At 48.3% G+C, this 19,451-nt stretch overlaps 1 protein-coding gene across 7 annotated transcripts in view; it reads left to right on the top strand.

The window, feature by feature from the left end:
* WDR25 (WD repeat domain 25) overlaps positions 1-19,451 on the top strand; it is a 138,136-nt gene that overhangs the window by 90,081 nt on the left and 28,604 nt on the right. For all 7 annotated transcript variants that reach the window (XM_012747083.3, XM_012747088.3, XM_012747090.3 and 4 more), the window contains one exon: positions 13,764-13,894. In XM_012747083.3, the coding sequence (XP_012602537.1) occupies positions 13,764-13,894 (131 nt within the window). The remainder of the gene's footprint in view (positions 1-13,763; positions 13,895-19,451) is intronic.

Raw genomic sequence — 19,451 nt, 5'->3', positions numbered from 1 at the left:
TTTGCCTGTTGGAAGCTCTACTCCCCACAGAAGGTTCGAGGGGGGCCTCTGTCAGCCAGCACAGAGGACAGAGCCCCAAGGTTGTCTCAGCCCCAAGCTGCGGGGCTGGATAAAGAGGTGGCTTTTTAATCAACTTGTGACATGCAATTTGTACTGAAATAGATTTAACTTTATCACTGTGTCCTTTGGTTGGAATCAGTTTAGAATTCCTGTCAATTCATTATCGTTGAAAGGCTGTAAGGAATGATTCCAGCTCATAAGGAAAGTCTTCAAACGAGTTCTGCTTTAATGCCCATTTGGGTAAGATGGATTCGTGCTGGGTAAGTCCGGGGGCTCTTGCCAAGCAGGGCGAGAAGGAGAGAGAAGCCAGTGGAAGGAACTTCCCCTGACTGAATGTACCTACATAACAGGCACTGCTGGCAGCCCCAGGCCAGTCCCATCAATGTGTTTCAGGGAGAGCAGCGGGGGCGGGGGCTGGGATCTAACCCCACACCACCTGACTCCCACTCCAGCCAGCATCTTTCCATACCGCCTCGCCTTGTCTCCCCCGGGGTTGGTCATGCTTCTGCTGGGGGAGAGGCTGGAGGTAACACTCGTGCCTGGGACCTGCCCCTTGCCCGCCTAGCCCAGCAGTGGCGTGGCTGGCCCTGTGGTGGTAGCTCTAGGGTGTGCCTCTCCCAGGGTCTGGCAGGAAGGAGATGGTGACTCCAGGGTCCTGCAGCCCAGCGCTGGCAGCTCCAAGGAAGTGCAGAGAGGAAACACAGGGTGGTTTGGGGTAACTGTGTGGTTTGTTTCCACCTCGAGTTTCTCCTTGTCTCCTTCTGGGCCACTGAGGGGCAGCCTCGAGGCTCCTTTGAGCCCCATGATGCTGAGTAGAGGAGGCAGTAAGACTGGTGGTCACGGGACCCCTGCCAGCTGCCTGGGACCATGCCACAGGCTTTGCACACAACAGGCCTAATCCTCACTGCAGCTGCTGGCAGCAGTTGTGTCCATTTTACAGGTGAGGAGACTGAGGATCAGAGAGGTGAAGTGACTTGCTCACAGCCTCCCAGTGGCGTGTGGCCAACAGGGATTTGGAAGCACGTCTGTGCAGCTGCAGAGCCTGCACCCTTGCCACGGTGCTGAGCGTGCGACGTTTTCTCCTCCTGAAGCATTTCCCTGCTGTCTGTGGTCTTACCGATCTTCTCAGCGCCCTGTGAAGTTGCCAGGGCTCAGGGAGTTTGGTGCCACTTGATGGCGGTAATGACTGGGCTGACGATGACAGCAGCAGTTGCTGACAACGGGCACCCACTGTGCGCGGGCCTTCCATACAGCCTCTCGTCTCGGCACCACTCGCCCTTTGAGGCAGGCGCCGTCAGCATCACCTTACACGCACTGGCCACGGGCACAAACCAGTAAGTGACAGGGCCAGGTCTGCCAGGCTCCCAACTGTTATTCTCTGATGCTGGCATGCCCCCTAAGACGTGTTTGGTGTGGGAGACAGCTGAGCAGGCCCCAGTGCCCACCTGGAGAAGCTCGCGTCTGCTGGGAGAGTCAGAAGAGCAGCAGCGACCATCCCAGGTTGCAGAGATGGAGCAAGATAGAGGAATCATGAGAACGCTCAGCTTGGAAAATCAAGGAAGACTTCCTCAAGGAAGTAAAACCTGAGCTGAGCCGGGAATTAGGTGGACAGAGAATTCGGCTGGAGGAGGTGTGGTTGAGGGGGAGGGAAGTGGGCTCTTAGCAGATGGAACAAGAAGGACAGAGTTGTCACAGGAACAGGATACCATGTGCTGTGTGTGCAGACCAAAGCAGTGTGTAATGTGGGGTGCAGGGGTCCAGGAGAGATGTGTCTGAGCAGTACAGGGGGAGAGCCCCTAGCCTGTGGGTCACGTGGGTGCCACACTGCCCACAGAGTGACAAGTGTACTCACTCATGCCCACGCCACTGCTTTTCAGACGTGGGTGAGCTGTTGGCTTGCTCAAATCAAATCCATTTGGTAACTTTGATGGTTTCATAGTGGCCCTTTGTCATTGTCTATTTTCTCAATCAACAGATGTTAAACACTTGCCAGTGTGTGTGTGTGTGTGTGTGTGTGTGTGTGTGTGTGTGTGTGTGAATGTTGGGCAGGTTCTGAAATTTTTAGACATTCAAAGAGGGTCCTATTGCCTGACATGTCAGGGACTGCCACAGCAGGTGGCGGTAGGAGGCCGCGGCTGAGTTTGGAGCAGCAGGAATCATGGCTTAGTTTGTGCTTTGGGCAGGTCTCCCTGCTAGCTGCAGCTGGTCTGGGGTGATGGGCAGCCCTGGCTGGAGAGGTGGAGAAGGAGGTGGAATATTTTGTGCAGTTGCTGGTAGCACTGCGTCTGGAGGGCAGCTTGTCTGGCCCCAGGCCCAACACTCCCCTCCAGCTGTGGTGTGTCGGGTAGGTACAGAGAGAAAGGCATTGCTGTCCAGCTGGGGAGGTGATTGAGGACTTCTCCACACCTCTGGCAGGAATGGTGCTCACCATTGACTTCATCTGTTGCAGCCCTGGCTCAGTCATCAGCAGTTGCCTGTTGCACACCCCCTGTGTGCAGGACCAGGTGCTCGGGCTACAGGGGAGGGTATGTTGGGTGTCCTGCATCCCCAGGGACATACAGTTGGGGGTTTTGAACCTCAGCCTTGGGGAAGCCCTCCAGCCCTCAAACAGGGCCTCTCCTGCTCTAGGTGGTTGGTTTCTGTGTTGCCTTCCTGGCTAGCATGGAGCTCCTTGAGGAGGGGCCCTGTGCTCGAGGACTTTGTGTCTGTCATCTGGCCGGGGCTGGCTGGGAGCGGCTGCGCAGTGCAGGTATGCACGAGACGGAGTGGAGGCTGGACCTCACTGGGCTCCACTCCTGTCTCCCACCTGTGTCTCCTACCCCGTTCCTACGCCCTCTACCTGCAGCCTGGGTTTTTCTGGGTGCTCTTTTTAGCTGAGATTGGGGTGGGCTTGTGTACCCACTGTGGCTGTTGTTCTGCTTTGACTTATATTGTCCTTTGTCCTCACTGAGTCTGATCTCCCATTTTACTTGGTCTGCCTTTTCCCACCCTCGGTGATTTGGCTTTTTCATTTCAATCTAATTAGAGCTTCCTGCCAGGAGAAGGCAATGCAGGGCGTTCGCACCACAGCGCTTTGGGGATTAGTCACTCGGTGCCCATTGTCGTTAATGGGAATTTGGCGCCAAGGCCATTTATCCTGGTGTCCTCAATCAATACAGTTAGAAATCTGTGGATTCTAAAATGTCAATATCTGGCCTGAAATATGGAGGGCCAGCAACATTTTATCTCGTTAATTTGTAGTTCTGACAGGCTGTTGGCTTATAGAACAACCATGAATCAACACTTAAATAAAACCTGCTCACAGATTAATTATTTTTGGTGCTCCTGTTTCGGTCTGTGATCTTCCTAACGAAACATCTCTGGCACATTAGGCTGAGGTGGCCTCAGGGAACACTGGCCCACTCCAGTGGGCACTAAGGTTGCCTGCTTTACGAGTCACCTGTCCTGCATACCAAATCAGCCGGTCTCCTCGAGTGTCCGAAGTTTGTTCAGTTCGCAGCAGTTGCCGATGTTGAGGCTGCGGCTGCAGAGGTATGCGGCCTCTGTGCTTTGCATCTGTTGGCTACAGAGGAGTTTCCTTTCCCTGGAGCCTGTGGGACCCTGCTGGGTGGGCACCCTGTCCTTCCTCTGCATGGGCCAGCTCTCCTGATGTGCGGCCTGCCCATCTGTGTCACCTGTGCCATGCCTCCTGGTCCCAGCACCCGGATACTGGGGCAGCATGTGCAAGACGGCACAAAGGCAGGATACAAATGCGGCTCTCCTGGCTGCCCTAGCCAGGTGACCTAGGGGTGTCTCTTCACCTCTGTTTTTGCAGCACTGCCTGGCTGGCGGGGCTGCTGTGATAATGTATGCAGAGGTGCTTGGCAGGATGCCTGGCGCCTGGCAGGTCTTCAGCAAAGGGTGCCTCTTCCCCTCTTCCGCCCCTGCCCTATGAGGCCCTTGCTCCTGCTGGACTGTCCAGAGAGCCCGAGTTGCTGGGCCATTTTCCCAAATGGGGCCACTTTGGTAGGTCAGTTCCAAAGGCCCCCCAAAAGCCCCCTCAGCAGGCTTACTGGTGTGGCTTTTGGGCCCACGTTGGGTCTTGGGGGCAGACTGTGAGGAGGCCTTGGGCCTTCTTGGGTTCTCCTAGCTTCTCTTCCATGTTTGCTTTCTTTCACAGCTTCTTCCTGGTGCTGGGACAACGTGTGCCTTTTGCGAGGGGTGCAGGGTGGGCATGTGGATCCCCAGCCTGCGCTCCGGCTTGACCCTCTCCAGAGCTCCTGGCACCCATTGCTGGGGGAGGTCCATGGCCTTCTTTCCTCGGACACCCACAGCCCACGGCCCTGCCGTCCCTAGCTCAGGGCCAGCTGCTCCTGCCCTTGGAGTCCCTCTGCCTTTCAGTGGGGGTCACGGGTGTGGAGATGAGTGGCCACCTGGGATTGGACCCGTAAATGACCATTTCCCTTGTTTTCCAAGAAGTGTCTTCTGGTGCCTTCCTTGTGTTGGGGCCTCTGTCACAGAAATGCTGCGAGGACAGAGAGAAGGACAAAGGGTCTGAGCCCTTGCTGCTGGCCGGGCCCTGGCTGTGTGCCCCTGGTTCCCAGCACTCTGCCTGGCCCGTGTCACGCTGAAATGAGCGAGTGGTGGTAGACTCTTTGCTTATTTGACAAGTGTGGTCTCCACACTAGCCTTTGAGGGAGGGCAGTGTTTTTACCCCCATTTCATTGCCCCAGAACGTGTTAGGTGACTTTCTCAAGGCCAGCCAGTGCAGGCCTGCGTGACTGGCAGCAGTTTCTGTTGTGGAGGCATGGCACAGGACACCCCCTTGCCACCCCCCCGCCGCCACATGTCTGTTTCTGTGCTGTGGATAAACAATTTGCTTAAACCTGCTCCCGGGGAGCCAGCTGCGCTCTCACCAGGCTGCAGCTCATCACCTGCAGAGGCGAACAAGAGGCCTCTGGGGAGGATGGCGTGCCCCAGACTGATCTTCACTGATCCCTCTGCTTAAGTGACCCGCTGAAGGATGCTTCTCCAGCTTTGGACGGCTGCACTCCAGTGGGAGAAATGTTAGCTCCGACGACTTCAGAACACTTGGCACAGGAAGAGTGCGAAGCTTCCAAATGCAAACCATGGCAAAGAGCTCACGGGGCTTTGCAGAAGGAGCTGCAGAGGAGGCTTCTTCTTGGGCTAAGCCTTTAAAGTGGCGCCGGCTCCTGTGGGTGCTTGGAGGAAGTGCTGCAGGGGCCTTCTCCATCCTTCGGCTCATGGGCTTCCCCAGCACATCTCAGGAGGACTCCATCAGGCGTCCTCCAGGGGCCCGTGGGGACCAGGAAGGAAATACATAGTGAATGCTGGCTGTGTTGTGTGCCTCTAGCTAGTGGGCACATGTAAAAAGTCTGACACCTTTTATGTATTTGCTCCTTTAGTCCTAGGGGTTGTTGCTACTAGATCCCCGAAGCAGAGGCTTAGAGGGGCCTGTGGCCAAGCGCCTCCTTGCTGGTGCACAGCTCCCCACCCACCTCCCTCCCACCGTGCAGGCGAGACCCTTGCAGACTCTTCCTCCTTCCCAACTCTCTTTCCTTTGTCATCTGCAACCCCACTTGGCTCCCCTATCTAGCCTGCTTGTGAACGGATGTTTCCCCAGGCTGTGTCCTCTTTAGCCTCTGCCGCCAGTCTCTGTTCCCACGAACATCCTGCCTCTCTTACTCTGAAAAGTGTTTCTCCCCTGTCTCAGCCTTGTTTTCTCCCTCTCTTTCTATACAACTCTGGAGTGAGACACTGACCCTAGTTCTTGATATTAAACCAGATATTACTAGACTTCATTAAACCACCATGCCAGTTCTTACCCAACACTAGGGAAAGTGCCTGGAGGTCTTCGTGTCTCCACCAACATTGAGCTCATGCTAGCCCTCTGGATGAATAAAAGGTGGTTTTTAATCCAAAGTATTTTTTTGGTATTTATTGCACAGTGGTGATATTTACTTGTGATATTTATATTGTATATTTAGTTGCAGCTGAGTTTTACAGTTTGGTGTCCTTCTTAAGTAAGACTACCTTCACTGACTGACCGTAGAGCTAATCATGGTTATTGCATGCTGCTGTTGGAATGGTGAGTTCAGAGTTCCAGAAAACCAACTTGCAAATAAGCCATTGAGACACACCTTGTTTGCAAATTGAGAACTCTTTCTTTTTTCTTTTTCAATTTTGGAAAATTCAGTCTTGTCTAGAGAATTAAAAGCAGTGGCTGACTTTGGTCTGGGCAATGATTTTTTGGATATGACCCCAAAAACACAGGCAACCAAAGCAAAAATAGACAAATGGGATTGCATCAAACTAAAAAGCATCTGTACAGGAAACAATTAACAGAGTGAAGAGAAAAACCATGGATTGGGAGAAAATATTTGCAAACCATATATCCGGTAAGAGGCCAATATTGAAAATAGATGAACTCAATTCAGCAGCAAGAAAACAAATAACTTGATTAATGTATAGGCAAAGGATCTGAACAGACATTTCTCAAAAGAAGAGATGTGAATGGCCAAAAGATATACGAAAAAATCTGCAATATCTCTAATTATCAGGGAAATGCAAATTAAAACCACAATGATATATCATCTCACACCTGTTAGAATGGCTGTTATCAAAAAGACAAATGATAATAAGTGTTAACAAGAATGTGGACAAAAGGGAACCCTTATACATTGCTGGTGGGAATGTAAATTAGTTCAGTCATTTTGGAAAATAGTATGGAGGTTCCTCAAAAAACTAAAAAAGAGAATTATCATATGATCCAGCAATTTCAATTCTGGGTATATATCCAAAGGAATTGAAATTGGTATGTCCAAAAGATGTCTGTACTCCTATGTTAATTTCATCATCATTCACAATAGCCAGAGTATGGAAGCAACCTAAGTGTCCATCAGTGGATGAATGGACAAAGAAGATGTGGTTGGCCAGACGCAGTGGCTCATGCCTGTAATCCTAGCACTCTGTGAGGCTGAGGCGGGAGGGTCACTTGCAGTTAGGAGTTCGAGACCAGCCTGAGCAAAAGCGAGACCCTGTCTCTACTAAAAATAGAAAAAAATTAGCTGTAACTAAAAATAGAAAAAAAAAATTAGCCAGGCATTGTGGTGTGTGCCTATAGTCCCAGCTACTGGGGAGGCTGAGGCAGGAGAATCACTTGAGCCCAGGAGTTTGAGGTTGCTGTGAGCTAGGCTGATGCCATTGTACTCTAGCTCAGGCAACAAAGCAAAGCTCTGTCCCCCCCCCAAAAAAAGGGAAGATGTGGTGTATATATATACACAATGGAATACTACACAGCTATAAGAAAGAAGAAATTCTGTTATTTGTGACAACATAGACAACATAGCTGAACTTGGGGGACGTTTTCACTAAGGGAAATAAGTGAGGCACAGGAAGACAAACACTACATCTCACTTTATGTGGAATCTAAAAACATCCGGCTCATAGAAGCAGAGAGTGGAAAGGTGGTTACCAGAGGCTGTGGGGAGGGGGATGAGGAACGTAGAGACATTGATCAAAGGCTACAAAGTTTTAGTTAGACTAGAGAAATATTTTAGTAAATGATTGCACTAGATGGTGACCACAGTTAATAATGTCTATTTCAAAACTGCTAAAAGAATGGATTTTTGATGTCCTCACCACAAAAAAAAACCAAGTTGATGAAATGATAGGTATGTTAATTAACTTATTTGAATCTTTGTACAATGGATACATAGATCAGAACATCACATTGTACCCCTTATGTGTACATAATTATTATTTGTCAATTAAAAATAAAAAAGAAACAAAAAAGAATGAGAGGGAAAGACAGAGTTATTTCAAGAGTTCCAAGTGTGTTACTAGAAGACAAATAAAAAAGTTAACTGTAACTACTCCAATTTCTTCTGTTAGTGCTGTCACTCTGCTGCAGCCACTGTTTATTGGGCCCTGTCATTTGTCTGGGACTTACTCTCTCTTATATGCATTGTTTCTTATTCTCACAACAACGTTTTAAGGTGGGTTTTATGATGCTGGTTTTATAGACGAGGACCTAGAGCTCTGAGAGAACTGCTGCTGGATCTGGAGGACCCAGTTGACAGGGGACATTCAGGTACAGGCCCGTCGGCTGGGCCTGACCCCTTGCTGGGCCTCTGCCCAGTTTGCCAAGACAGCCACTGTTGTGATACATAGAGTTTGATTTGAAAGTTAGTAAGCTCCTTTTCTCGTTAACTTTGAGTCAGGATGGTTAAATTTACAGCTGGCTGAATACTTCCCAGAGGATGAGTGTAACGATATTGATTTTAGCGGAATGAGTCATATGCCTACTGCTTGGGAACACAAGCTCAATTACCACGAGCCAACAACATAAGCTTTCCCTTGTCAACATTTTTCCTACATGTTCGTGAGCCTGTGGATGTGAACAAAGAGCTAAGGAGAAGGAAAGGTCACGAATAACTGGCGGGTATGAAGACGAGTGCAGAAAGCTGGGCCCCGAGATTGGACGAGTCCAGTCTCTGTCTTGGCTTGGCCAACTCGTGGCTCTGGCTGAGTCTCTCACCTCGCTGAGCTTCCGTTTCCCCAGCTGTGAGAAATGGGTTAATTATGTCTGCCCCCCAGGGTGGTGGCGTGACACATGCAAGCTCCAGGCAGGTCTGGAGGTAACAGTCTCCTAATAAATGTCAGCCCTCTCTCCTGGACTGTGAATTGCTTGGCCAAGGCAGCCCCTGAGCTCCGTGGAGAGAAGGACAAGAGCTTCCTTTCTCTTTCCTGGTGACCCATACTTGGGCTTCATTTGACATGGATCACATACCCAGCAGGTGCCCGGAGCTAGGCTGGGAGCCAGATGTGCTGAAGGGAAAAGGAGGGCCCTCGTCGACCCCGAGCCCTGCGTAGTGACAGGGTCCCAAGGGTAGGTGTTAAGGTGGACAGATAGTGTTGCCCTGGCCACACGGTGGTCACCTCAGGGGAGCTCCATGTCTGCACCTGAGAAAGGAAGAGGGGCAGCTGTGAGGAGTTACCTGTCTGTTGTTGCCAGTAATCTCAGGAATATCGAGATGTATCGAGATTACTGTATCTCAGTAATATCAAGATGGGAGCACTGGTAGTAATGATACTGTCAATCGAACAAATTGAGTTTCTGCATTAATGTTATTTATTTTTATTTGTATCATAATTGATTCAAGGTGAGAAGTGATTTTTCCTAACTCCAAGAAGATCTGAACAGTTTTTATACTGGTTGAGCTCATTATAACAAGATCAATACAGTCAGTGTCGGTGGATTAAATATTTTAAAACTCAATTTCCTATAACAAGCATATAGTGAATAAACAGAATTTTCTAGAACAAACAGATAAACAAGCAAGATGTAGCTCAAGGTTAAAGGTTATGTACTAACTAATGATGGAACTTAAAGTAGCATTGCCCAGGAGAGGATATGGTAAACAAGCTACTTCATTTATGAAGAGGTAGAGTAAGAACAAACCTGACAAGGTAAGACCTTCACCTCCAGCATGGCTCGTGTTTGTGTTCAAGATGTTTCACTGATAAATATTTTCCAGCCTTTATCCATATTTCTTTAACAAATGGAAAGGGCAGCCCAGGGCATTGTATTTTCATTGCCTCATGACAGAAGCTCAAAAATCATTAATCTCTCAAGGTTCTCGCCGTTAAAAACCTGGATCCCTTGGTCTTAGCATTTAATTTAAGCAAGGATGAATCCAATAATTTGGGGTTTAATCTTTTAAACCATAATAGCTCCCTTTTGTGGTTTTGCCGTTGGCGTGCTCTGTAGGATGCTTTGTGTACCATGTTGCATTCTGCCCCCACGGTGGCCTTGTATTTATGAGGGCATGAGACGCAGCAGTGAAGGGACTCATCCAAGGTCTGCGTGGCTCTTGACTCTTCAGCAGTACCACCTCCTGCTTCAAACATCGTGCTAGACCATGATTGCTATGGTCCTGGTTTCTGAAACCAAGTCTTGTTTGAGAATGTCTTACTTAGTAGACTTTTTCCCTTAGTGTTTTTCACTAGGTATCTGGAAGCTTCTTCAAAAATTTTAAAAATCTTTTAGTCTTGGACCCTTTTAACAAAGAAAAATAGTAAAGGTCTGGTTATTATAAGGAAAAGTAGGGAAAATGTATAAACCATAGCTTATCTCCTAAATCGAAAATTTTAGTATTTAAAAGACAGATTCTCAATCTCTTTAGGGGGTTGAGGAAAAATAACATTCAGAATTTTTTTTTTTTTTTTTAGCAGAAAAAGTTCAATCATCATCTTTTAGCAATTCACTTTCACTTTTCCTCCCCTTTTTCTTCCCCATCGTTGGCAAGACTGTATCACTACACTTTCTGAAAAAACATATGGATAATTCAGTGCCATTTCTGAAATTAAGCATATGGCTATATGCTGTGGTCCAAGAAACAAGGAAAAAATTTTCTCCAGGCAGATAGAGTTTGTCTTTCCTTTTGGATTTAAGGATTGGCCATGAATTCCAAATGAGCAAGAAGCTGGCCACTGAATGTTCTCAGCAATTAAGTGTAGGTGTCCCTGTTGGGAGAAGAAACTTCTGTCCCGTCTGGGCCTTATCGGTGGTGTGGAGGCTGCAGCGGTATCCTGCCTTGTCCTTTTCTGTTTTGGGGACATGATGGTGGTCCCTGCCCTCAGTCTCCAGGTGGTCCCCTGTCACTTGGCTGAAGCAAGTGTCCTGGGGCCTCGAGGCTGCCACAGTGGTCCTCTGAGTCTCTGGCATGGGCATGTGGGGACTGAGGTGGGGAACTTGCCAACTGGGCATGTCCTGGTTGGTTTCTGATCACCAACTGTAGCTTAAAAGGCAGGGAAGAGCTTGGGTTCTAGGTGAGTTTCAGGAAAGAAAGAGAAGAATAAATTTGAGAAATACTAGATCTCCAGTTATATTAATTAACCCAAAAGCAGTGTTTTGGTTTATTTGAGAGTGTTTGTCTGCTGACCTAGTAAGAGAGGGACATAGCACCCAGACCACACACAAGTCTGCTCATCTCTGCGATGGCTTAAGAAAACATTATTAGAAAAACAATATTACAGCAAAAATATCAGTATAACTAAATTTATCTCACTGCTACTAGAACAGCTCATTTCATTTTGGTGAGTCTCTCCCCAGTCTTTGTCCATATCATTTCCTAGTTAATACTCTTGTAGTTGAAGAACAGGTATCAAGTATTGCCAACTTGCCACAGTCTGTTCATGATTCCGGTGTTAAATGGCTTTTCAAATGACTCTATTGGTTATTTTATCCTTGTCTCACGCTTATAATGTTCTATTTTTGGTGTTTTTGGTATTTCTCCTGTGTGGCAGAGAACCATGCTTGCCTCAACTGCTCCCCGGGGGTTGGACAGTGAGGCGGCTGTTTACTGTCCCTTCACCGTTATGGATTATGTGGCCTGAATTGGCTGGCTCCTGACGACATTGCGATGACACAGGTGGCCACAAGCACCCTCTATGCCCCCACGTGCACCGCGCCTCGCAGCGAAATAGTCGAGAGTCTTCTGGAGCTTAAAGAGGTGTAGAGTCTTCATTTACAAGAAGTCATGTTTTTCCAAAAACCTTCTCTGATGACAGATGACTGCCAATGGTAGGCCCCTAGAAGACATTAGAAAAGAAAATCAACACACTTAATTATCCATTATGGTAACCATGATGCTTGCACAAAGGATGAAAGGGTGACTGCTTTGCAAAACATTTGGAAACGGTGTTTTGCTAATCGGTTTTAAAATCCTTTAAATGAAAGTTTCAGTGGCTTTTGAGCTGGGTTGTTAAAAAGATGAGAATGCAATAATGCCTTCTGATTAGTTGCTGGAGGCCTTATTTGACTTCAGGGGAAATGGAGCTTGGCCAGCACAATGCTCACAAAATCCTTTGCATCCCTGGTGGATGGAAGTGGAAAGTGTCTCCCTTGTGGCCAGTGGTGTACATCTTCCATCCAGGTCCACATAGCTCTGGAAAGAACCTTTGTCAGCTTTGAGAGAGTACAGTGGATAAACTGAACCTACAGCCAGGATACTTTCAAATCACTGAATCACAATAAGCTCCCTACATTAAAAAAAAAAATGGAAGCATATTCAATCCTGTTGCTCATATGGTTTCTAATGATTTCAAAGAGGTTTGTTGACACTCTTAATAAATGGCATATCAAAATGTATTTTAAAATATTGGTTATTTTATCCTTGTCTCACACTTAATAACGTTCTATTTTTGGCATTTTAAAAATGTTCCTAATATATTGGCACAGTGGCACGTTATATAACTAATTAACAGTTCTTATGTTGGCGATGTGTACTTAAGGGTTTGCATCGAGGGGGTGTATGGTCAGATGAGTTTGGAGACTGGCTCTGGGCGGAGCGGATCTATGCAGTCTCCTGCGGTGACTCTTCTGAGAACTGATGGTGACTTTGCCTCCTCGCCTGGGAGCTGGTCGAGCACTTAAGTAAGCATGTGGGGGTTGCCAAACACACAGCAGGACAACCCTTAGTGCTTTCTCAATCGAAAATTCAGAAACACCGCTTCTCGGGTTTCTGATCTGGGTATCTTCTTAGTCTTCTTCTTGCTCACCCTATTCCTGTATCCCTAAGCTGTCCACTGTCTCCGTCCAGTGGAGGGGTTGCCCTGAGCCCAGGGTGGTCACAATTCTCCCTCCTTGGCCATGGGAGCCCCTGCAACATCTCCGAGGGAAGCTTCCTCCACGTGTTGGGCTGGGTGGCCTGTAGCAGGTGCTGTGCCTGGTATGTGGGCCCACCCGTGGGGGTCACGCTCAGACTCTTTGAGGCTGGCCCCGTTTCTCCATGCAGTTTCCAGCAGATTAAATGTGAATGGATAAGAAAGACCGTAAGTGTTCTGGGACATAGAGGCAGCTCTGGACAGTGGAAGGAGCCCCAGCTTTGACCTGCCCTGGATGATGACATTTCTTAAGTCTATGTAGCTTACCTCTGAAAGATCATGGTGACTAAAAAAGGACATTTTCACACTGTGTGTGTGTGTGTCTGTACAAGCACACAGACATTTACCACAATGCATATAAGTGCTTGACAAGAGTTTAGGACAGATATGTAAAGGCTGAGGACTGTCTTGAGTCCTGTGACGCCAGCAACTTCACCCCTGTAGTCCACACCACCCTGTCCATTCAGTGGGTTTTGGGGTACTGTGATGACCACTCTCATTTGTCACCCAGCGTATGGGTCACCCCCACCTGCTACGCTCTGCAGCAAGCCATTCATCCATTATTGTAAGATGGCTTATCCTGAAAAATATCACCTTGGAGCCATCCTGTTTTTGGCTTTCAGACTCCCAGATATATAATCTACTGCATTAACTGTGCAGCCTTGGAAATGTTACATAATCTCCTTGGGCTTTGTTGTTTTCAACTGTAAAGTGGGCTTAGGGTCCTCGTGTGCGGTTTAAACGAGTTAATGCGTGTAATGCTTACAGAGCATATGGAAGGTGGCATTTGTGGATCCAGCCATCTGGCCCAGCCCTGGGGGAAGAGAGATGTTCAGCTGGTCAAGGGTGGGGCTGGCGAGAGAATGAATGAAGGCAAATGCCGCTGCTGCTGTTGTGTTTTCAGGAAGTTTCCATTGGGCCACATGAGCTGTTTGCCTGTGGGCTCCACACCGGACGATATCTTAGTTTTAAGATATTTATTTATTTTGTGATCTAAGTATTTTCTAACCCTCTCTTCTCTTTTTATGTTGTAGGAACCCAGCTATTTACTGGTAAAAGTGACTTTAGAGTCACTGCCTTGAAATTTCATCCAAAAGACCACAGCATTTTTTTATGTGGAGGCTTCAGCTCCGAAATGAAAGCTTGGGACATAAGGACCGGCAAGGTAATGACCATCTTCCTAGGCTGGCATTTCCACGGGAGAGCTCGCCTTGGCAATTTGAGTAATTGGAGGCAGGTCAGCATCTATATATAGGACCCTTGAGATGGAATAATTACCACTTAATATTTAATCAGTGCTAAGCATGATTTTTAGATGTTTTGAAAGAACATTCTTGAGTTGTCAGATTATTAAAACATCATAGGTTCAAATCTGTGTAGCATATTACTAAAAATATTTGTTGAACACCTACTGTGTACAGATCCGTCCAGATGATATAAAATGAATCAGCCTTGGGTTGCTGAAGGGGATTAGTGTATGGATACAGACAGATCTGGTGCAGAGAAGTGCCGTGTGTGTGTGTGTGTGTGTGTGTGTGTGTGTGTGTGTGTGTGTGTCAGCGCTGGTGAGAGAGATGAAGGGAAGGGCTGGCATGCAGAGGGGCTGAGTGCTTTCAGTTCTCTGCGGGAGGCTTCTTAGAGGAGTTGCTGTTCATGATTTCCACTCCCACCCTCTCCCACACACTGCCACTCCTGTTGCCATCCCCACTTCGTAAGTGGCAACTCCGTCCTGCAAGTTGTTGAGGCCCCAAACACCAGACCCAGCCCTGCCTCTGCTCTTCCCATCTAGCCTCACACCCAGACCATCAGCAGATCCTTCAGAACCTCGACACTTCCCACGTCCTCTGCTGCAGCTCTGGTCTCAGCTATTGGGTGTTGTCCCCGGCTGGGATGATTGCAGTATTTCCCCATCTGATCTCTCTCTTTCCCTCTCTCCCCTCGCTCTCATTCTTACCACAGCAGCCAGAGTGGTCTGTTACAGTATAACTCAGACATGTCACTCCTCTGGTCAGAGTCCTCCAGGCTCTGATCTCGCTTGCAGTCAAAGCCGGTGTCTCTCTGATGGTCCACAAGGCCTAAACGAGCCTCCCTCACCCCCTTCCTATTGTCTCCAGCCCACTAGCCTCCTTGCCTTTCTTAGACCACACCAGCACATTCCTGCCTCAGGGCCTTTGCACTTGTTGCTCCTTCTGTGCGGAGGCTAGCTCCCTTCCTCCTGTGCTCTGCTCACATGTTACCTGTGCAGTGAGGCCTCCTCTGCCCACCACCCCCTGGCGTCCATTGATCCCCTCTGCTACCTTATTTCTCTCCACAGCATTTATCACCTGGTGGTCTATGGATTTTACATGTTCATGCATTTGCCTGTCTCCCTCTACTCCCATGTAAGCTCTTTGAGGGAAGGGATTTTTGCCTGTTTGCTCCTCTTTCCTGGCTTCTAGAGCAGTGCGTGGCACATAGCAGGCACTTGGTAAATCGTGTTGCCTGAGTGAGTGAATGAAGGAAGAAGGCCGCCGTGCGGAGTGTGCAAATATGGGAGTCAAACGTGGGATGTGTGCAGGGACCAGAGACCAGCTGGGCTTGGCTGGGTGTGGGCTCCAGGCCCCAAATGGGCCTGGGCAGAGAGACGCTCAGTGCTCTGGGTCTTGGTGTGGGTTAACAGTAGGGAGCCACTGAGGTTTGCGAGCACCCCCTGCACCCGTCCTGGACGGGTATGGCCTCCAGGCAGGTCTGTACCGAGCAGAGGCTACCCGAGTGGCCTGGAGGGAGGAAGGGGACACAGCCTCCAAGGCTGAGGTTCTAGGTTTGACTTCATGCTTCAGACTGGCCCCCACAAGTCTGACATAAGCAGGCACTTGATAAATTCCTATGGATTGAATGAATCTGATGAATGAATGCTTTAACTTATGAAACCATTACCTTGTGTTAGAGATGTAGGACATTTCGCAATTGTTTTGCCTTTCCTGACAGGCACTTGGAAGGGGCTGCTGAGTTTTCGAGGAGAACCTAAAAACAGAGACCCTTATCTTTATAGAGAACGGGAAGTTTTATCCGTAGATGAAATCTTGCTTAAAGTACTTCGCAAGTGGGAACACAGATAGATGTACTCTTTAAAAAAAAAGCATACACTTTTCTTTTACAAAGAAACTTTTCATAAAAATATTTGGAAAGGAGAGGAAAATGACCCATAAAGAATTGGACACAGTGGACTTAAAAAAAAAAGAATATTTTATATTTAGGATATAAATACATGATAAATGAAAGAAAACATTTGAACATGGTATATGAATTGGAAACTCCTAGTCATATTATTTGAAATAGGACCTCCTGATCACCCTGCCCTCCTGACAGCCATGTCCCCTAAGGATGCACTCACTGTTTTTAGCCTCAAAGACCAAACACGAAAGAAATTACTCACCAAGGACGCCATCTGATTTAAGAGTTTGTTAAAAATATCGGATTTTTTCCTAGGGCAGACGCCAGCTGACGAGCTCTGCAAATGCTGGGGGAGAAGCAATTAGAAGCAGATGTTGCTGTGACTGGTATTGGCATGTTTGCGAGTCTCTCCCAAGCTAATAATGTGGGTAAAGGGATCTGTGCAATATTTGTTTTTACTTCCTTTTTACCAACAATCCTCCCCCGCCGGGTCACAGGGCTAGTTTCATTTGCATCAGTCAGGCCCAGGGGATAATACTCCTTGCTGATTTGACAGGTGGTGGCCAGGTGCCTTACATGGACTCAGCAGGAGGACCAGGCAGGAAAGGCTCAGGCTCCTTGCCCTCCAGGGGCTCCTAACTGAGGGGCTGCTGGCTTCTGAGCACTGTGGGCTTTGACGGAGCTATGGCTCTGTCCCAGGTGCTGAAATCTCCAGTCCAGCCTGGGCATGTGTGTGAACATCCAGAAGCAAGCAGCCGGGCTTTTTCTGACAGCCTTCAGGGACAGCAGTGGGAACTGTACGTAGGTGGAAGCAGGAGCACACAGACCTTATCTTAAAATCCAGACAAGTTTCCCCTTCTGAATGCAATGGGGAAGGAGTGTTTTGTTATAAAAATAATTCGTAATCACATGGCAAAATTGGAAAATTCAGGGGAAGAGAGCAGAGGGGTGGTCCAACCAGTCAAAGGTAAACATGTCTGTGGTCTAACCTTTACGGTACTGTGGGGGTCGTAATGTTTTGATATTTTTCTTTTATTTTTTTCCCCTGTGGTTTTTTTCTTAAATAAAAACACTGGTCTTATTTTTATACGCAATTTTTATTTTCCTTTTCATGTAGCATTATAAAGATATTCCGTGTTCTTACAGACTCTTGTAAAATTTCCAGTGACATTCCTTTGACTCAGTGTGCCTTCCCGACCCACTCCCTGCCTTATCCTTAGGGTGCTCAGTACAGGGTCCAACATAAGCAGGCACTTGGTAAATACCCATGGCTTGAATGAATTAGATGAATGAATAACTTACTAAACCATTTCCTTGTGTTGGACATGTAGAACACTTCAAACATTTTTTTTTTTGCCATTTAAAATTAATCGATGTGAGGGTAGAGATCAGGGATCAGCACACTAAAGCCCAAGGCTAAATCCAGTTTTCTGCCCGTTTTTGTAAATAAAGTTGTATTGGAACACAGTCATGCTGATTCATTTACATATCATCTGTTGCTGCTTTCACACTACAGTAGAAGAGTTGAGTGGTTGCAACAGAGACCACATGGCCCTCAAAGCCAAAAATATTTACGATCTGGCTGACCCTTGGTATAGAGAGCCGTGGTCCCGACATCTGTCACTCTGGAGAGAGCGGCCCTCACAGTACCATAAAAGTGAGACCGCAGACATCCTGGGTCCAGATCACACCCATGTTCAGGCAGACTGCTGGGAAGAGTCAGAAAACTCCGCGGCAGCGGCATTAAGCCAGGATTGATTGTCAGGACGAACCCTTCTGAACTGGCTGACGTGGTGGGGACTTTACCCTATTCTGTGTATCCTTGCAGAAACCATTTGCTCAGAGAATGTCTTTTCCTGCGGGAGAAAGGGACGGGCAAAAACCTACCTCATGGGTACAATGAGCACTATCTGGGTGACAGGCACATTTATAACCCTGACTCAAGCATTATAAAAGCAACCCATATAATCAAAACCAAAAGCAAGCAGCATTGTACCCCTGTAATATTTTGAAATGAAAAAAAAAAATGTCTTTGCCAGATGGTGGAGAACTGTTCTTCAGTCAAGGCTGTATAAATAATTTCTCTCTCTTGCTATAACCTCCAAACTACCAAGATTTACTGTATTATAATTCTGTAAGAAACAACTTTGTGCATATAGCTTTTCCCGTATTTGGGGTTTATTTCCTGAAGCTTAGGTCTCAGAACTCAAAATGCTGGGTCAAAGCGAGTCAGGTAAGGAGCAGGTTTCTGCTGAAAAGCGCTGGGGCAGGTGGGGCCCTGGAGGGTGACCGTGAGGCCAGACGGCCTCTTACTGGGTCTTAGGGTTCGGGGTCTGATGCACAGTTGGAACAGATAAAAGATACTTTTAAGCTGTGTTCCAGCCATGAGATGTTTTGATTCCTTAAACCTCGCCAAATGATAAATGTTGGGATTTGGACTTCTCCAGGCCAGCCCAGCTCATTACAGCAAGTGGGCTGTCTGGCTCTCCTTCCTTCTCTCCTTGGCCGAGCTCTCCTCTGCCTCAGGGTTGATGCCTGGGCACAGCTCATCAGTGCAAAGCGCCCGACTGCCTTTCCAGAGGGTCGGCGGGATGCGTTCTGCATGGGCTTGCTTCCTCGGAGCTGGCCTAGTGCCACTGCTGCGGAGTTTCTGACTCTTCCTCTCCGCAGTCTGCTCGACACGGGTGTGGTCTGGACCCGGCATGTTTGTGTTCTGATCTTTGTGGTCCTGTAGGGGTCACTCTCCCCAGAAGCCCCTCTGAGCATGCGGTGCACTGGCCTGAGCTGCAGAAGGTCGGGGCCCATGCCTCCCTCAGCCACTCGCTCAGCCGAGTGACCCCAGGCACATCCCTAAGCAGAAGCCTCTCTAACCCACAGTTTCCCAATCGGTGTAGGAAAGAGGCAGGATAAGGCCATCTCCAAAGTAGAGTCTCTCAAACTCAACCTTAGGAGAGCACCTGGGGCTCTTGTTGGGGTATGGATTCTGTTTCTGCTGGTCTGGCGTGGGGATGGGATCCTGCATTTTTAATAAGCTCCCAGGAGATGAAGGGGAAGATGGTGCAGGGACCACTCGGAGAAGCCAGGGCCCAAAGGGCCCCTGAACTTAGAAGTTGGTCGCTTCTCCCGTGTGAGTTCCCTTGGCCTTAACCCTTAGTTGGCTTGTACCATATGTGACCTGTCTCGGTGATATCAATAGCTCCTGACCAGCCAACTTGCCTGTGAGCGCCTGAGCTCCTTCATCCGTAGGTGTTTGTGCCAGGGTCTGAGTCAAGTGGTCTTTGTGCCCTACGTCCCCCACAGGACATGGACCAGAGCAGGCTCTCAGGGTAACCTGGAATGAACTGGTGGGCCAGCTGCCACTGGCGTACAGGAGCACCCACCTGCCCTCAGCGTCAGGGGCAGTGGCCACTCTGGGATCTGCACAGTGGGAGTAGCCCCTCCAGCCAATAGGATGTGGTGCTAACTGCAGTTCAGCTGTGGCTGGTTGTTCCAGAGAGTGGACAGAGGCAGGAGAACTTAGGAGAGCTTGCGTCAGATGAGGTACAGCGTGGAGGTGCAGGCACTGTAGT

Source organism: Microcebus murinus, chromosome 6 (genome assembly GCF_040939455.1).
Source record: "Microcebus murinus isolate Inina chromosome 6, M.murinus_Inina_mat1.0, whole genome shotgun sequence".
NCBI lineage: Eukaryota > Metazoa > Chordata > Mammalia > Primates > Cheirogaleidae > Microcebus > Microcebus murinus.
The sequence above is the reverse complement of the archived record's forward strand: the minus strand, read 5'-3'. Positions and strand labels throughout refer to the sequence as shown.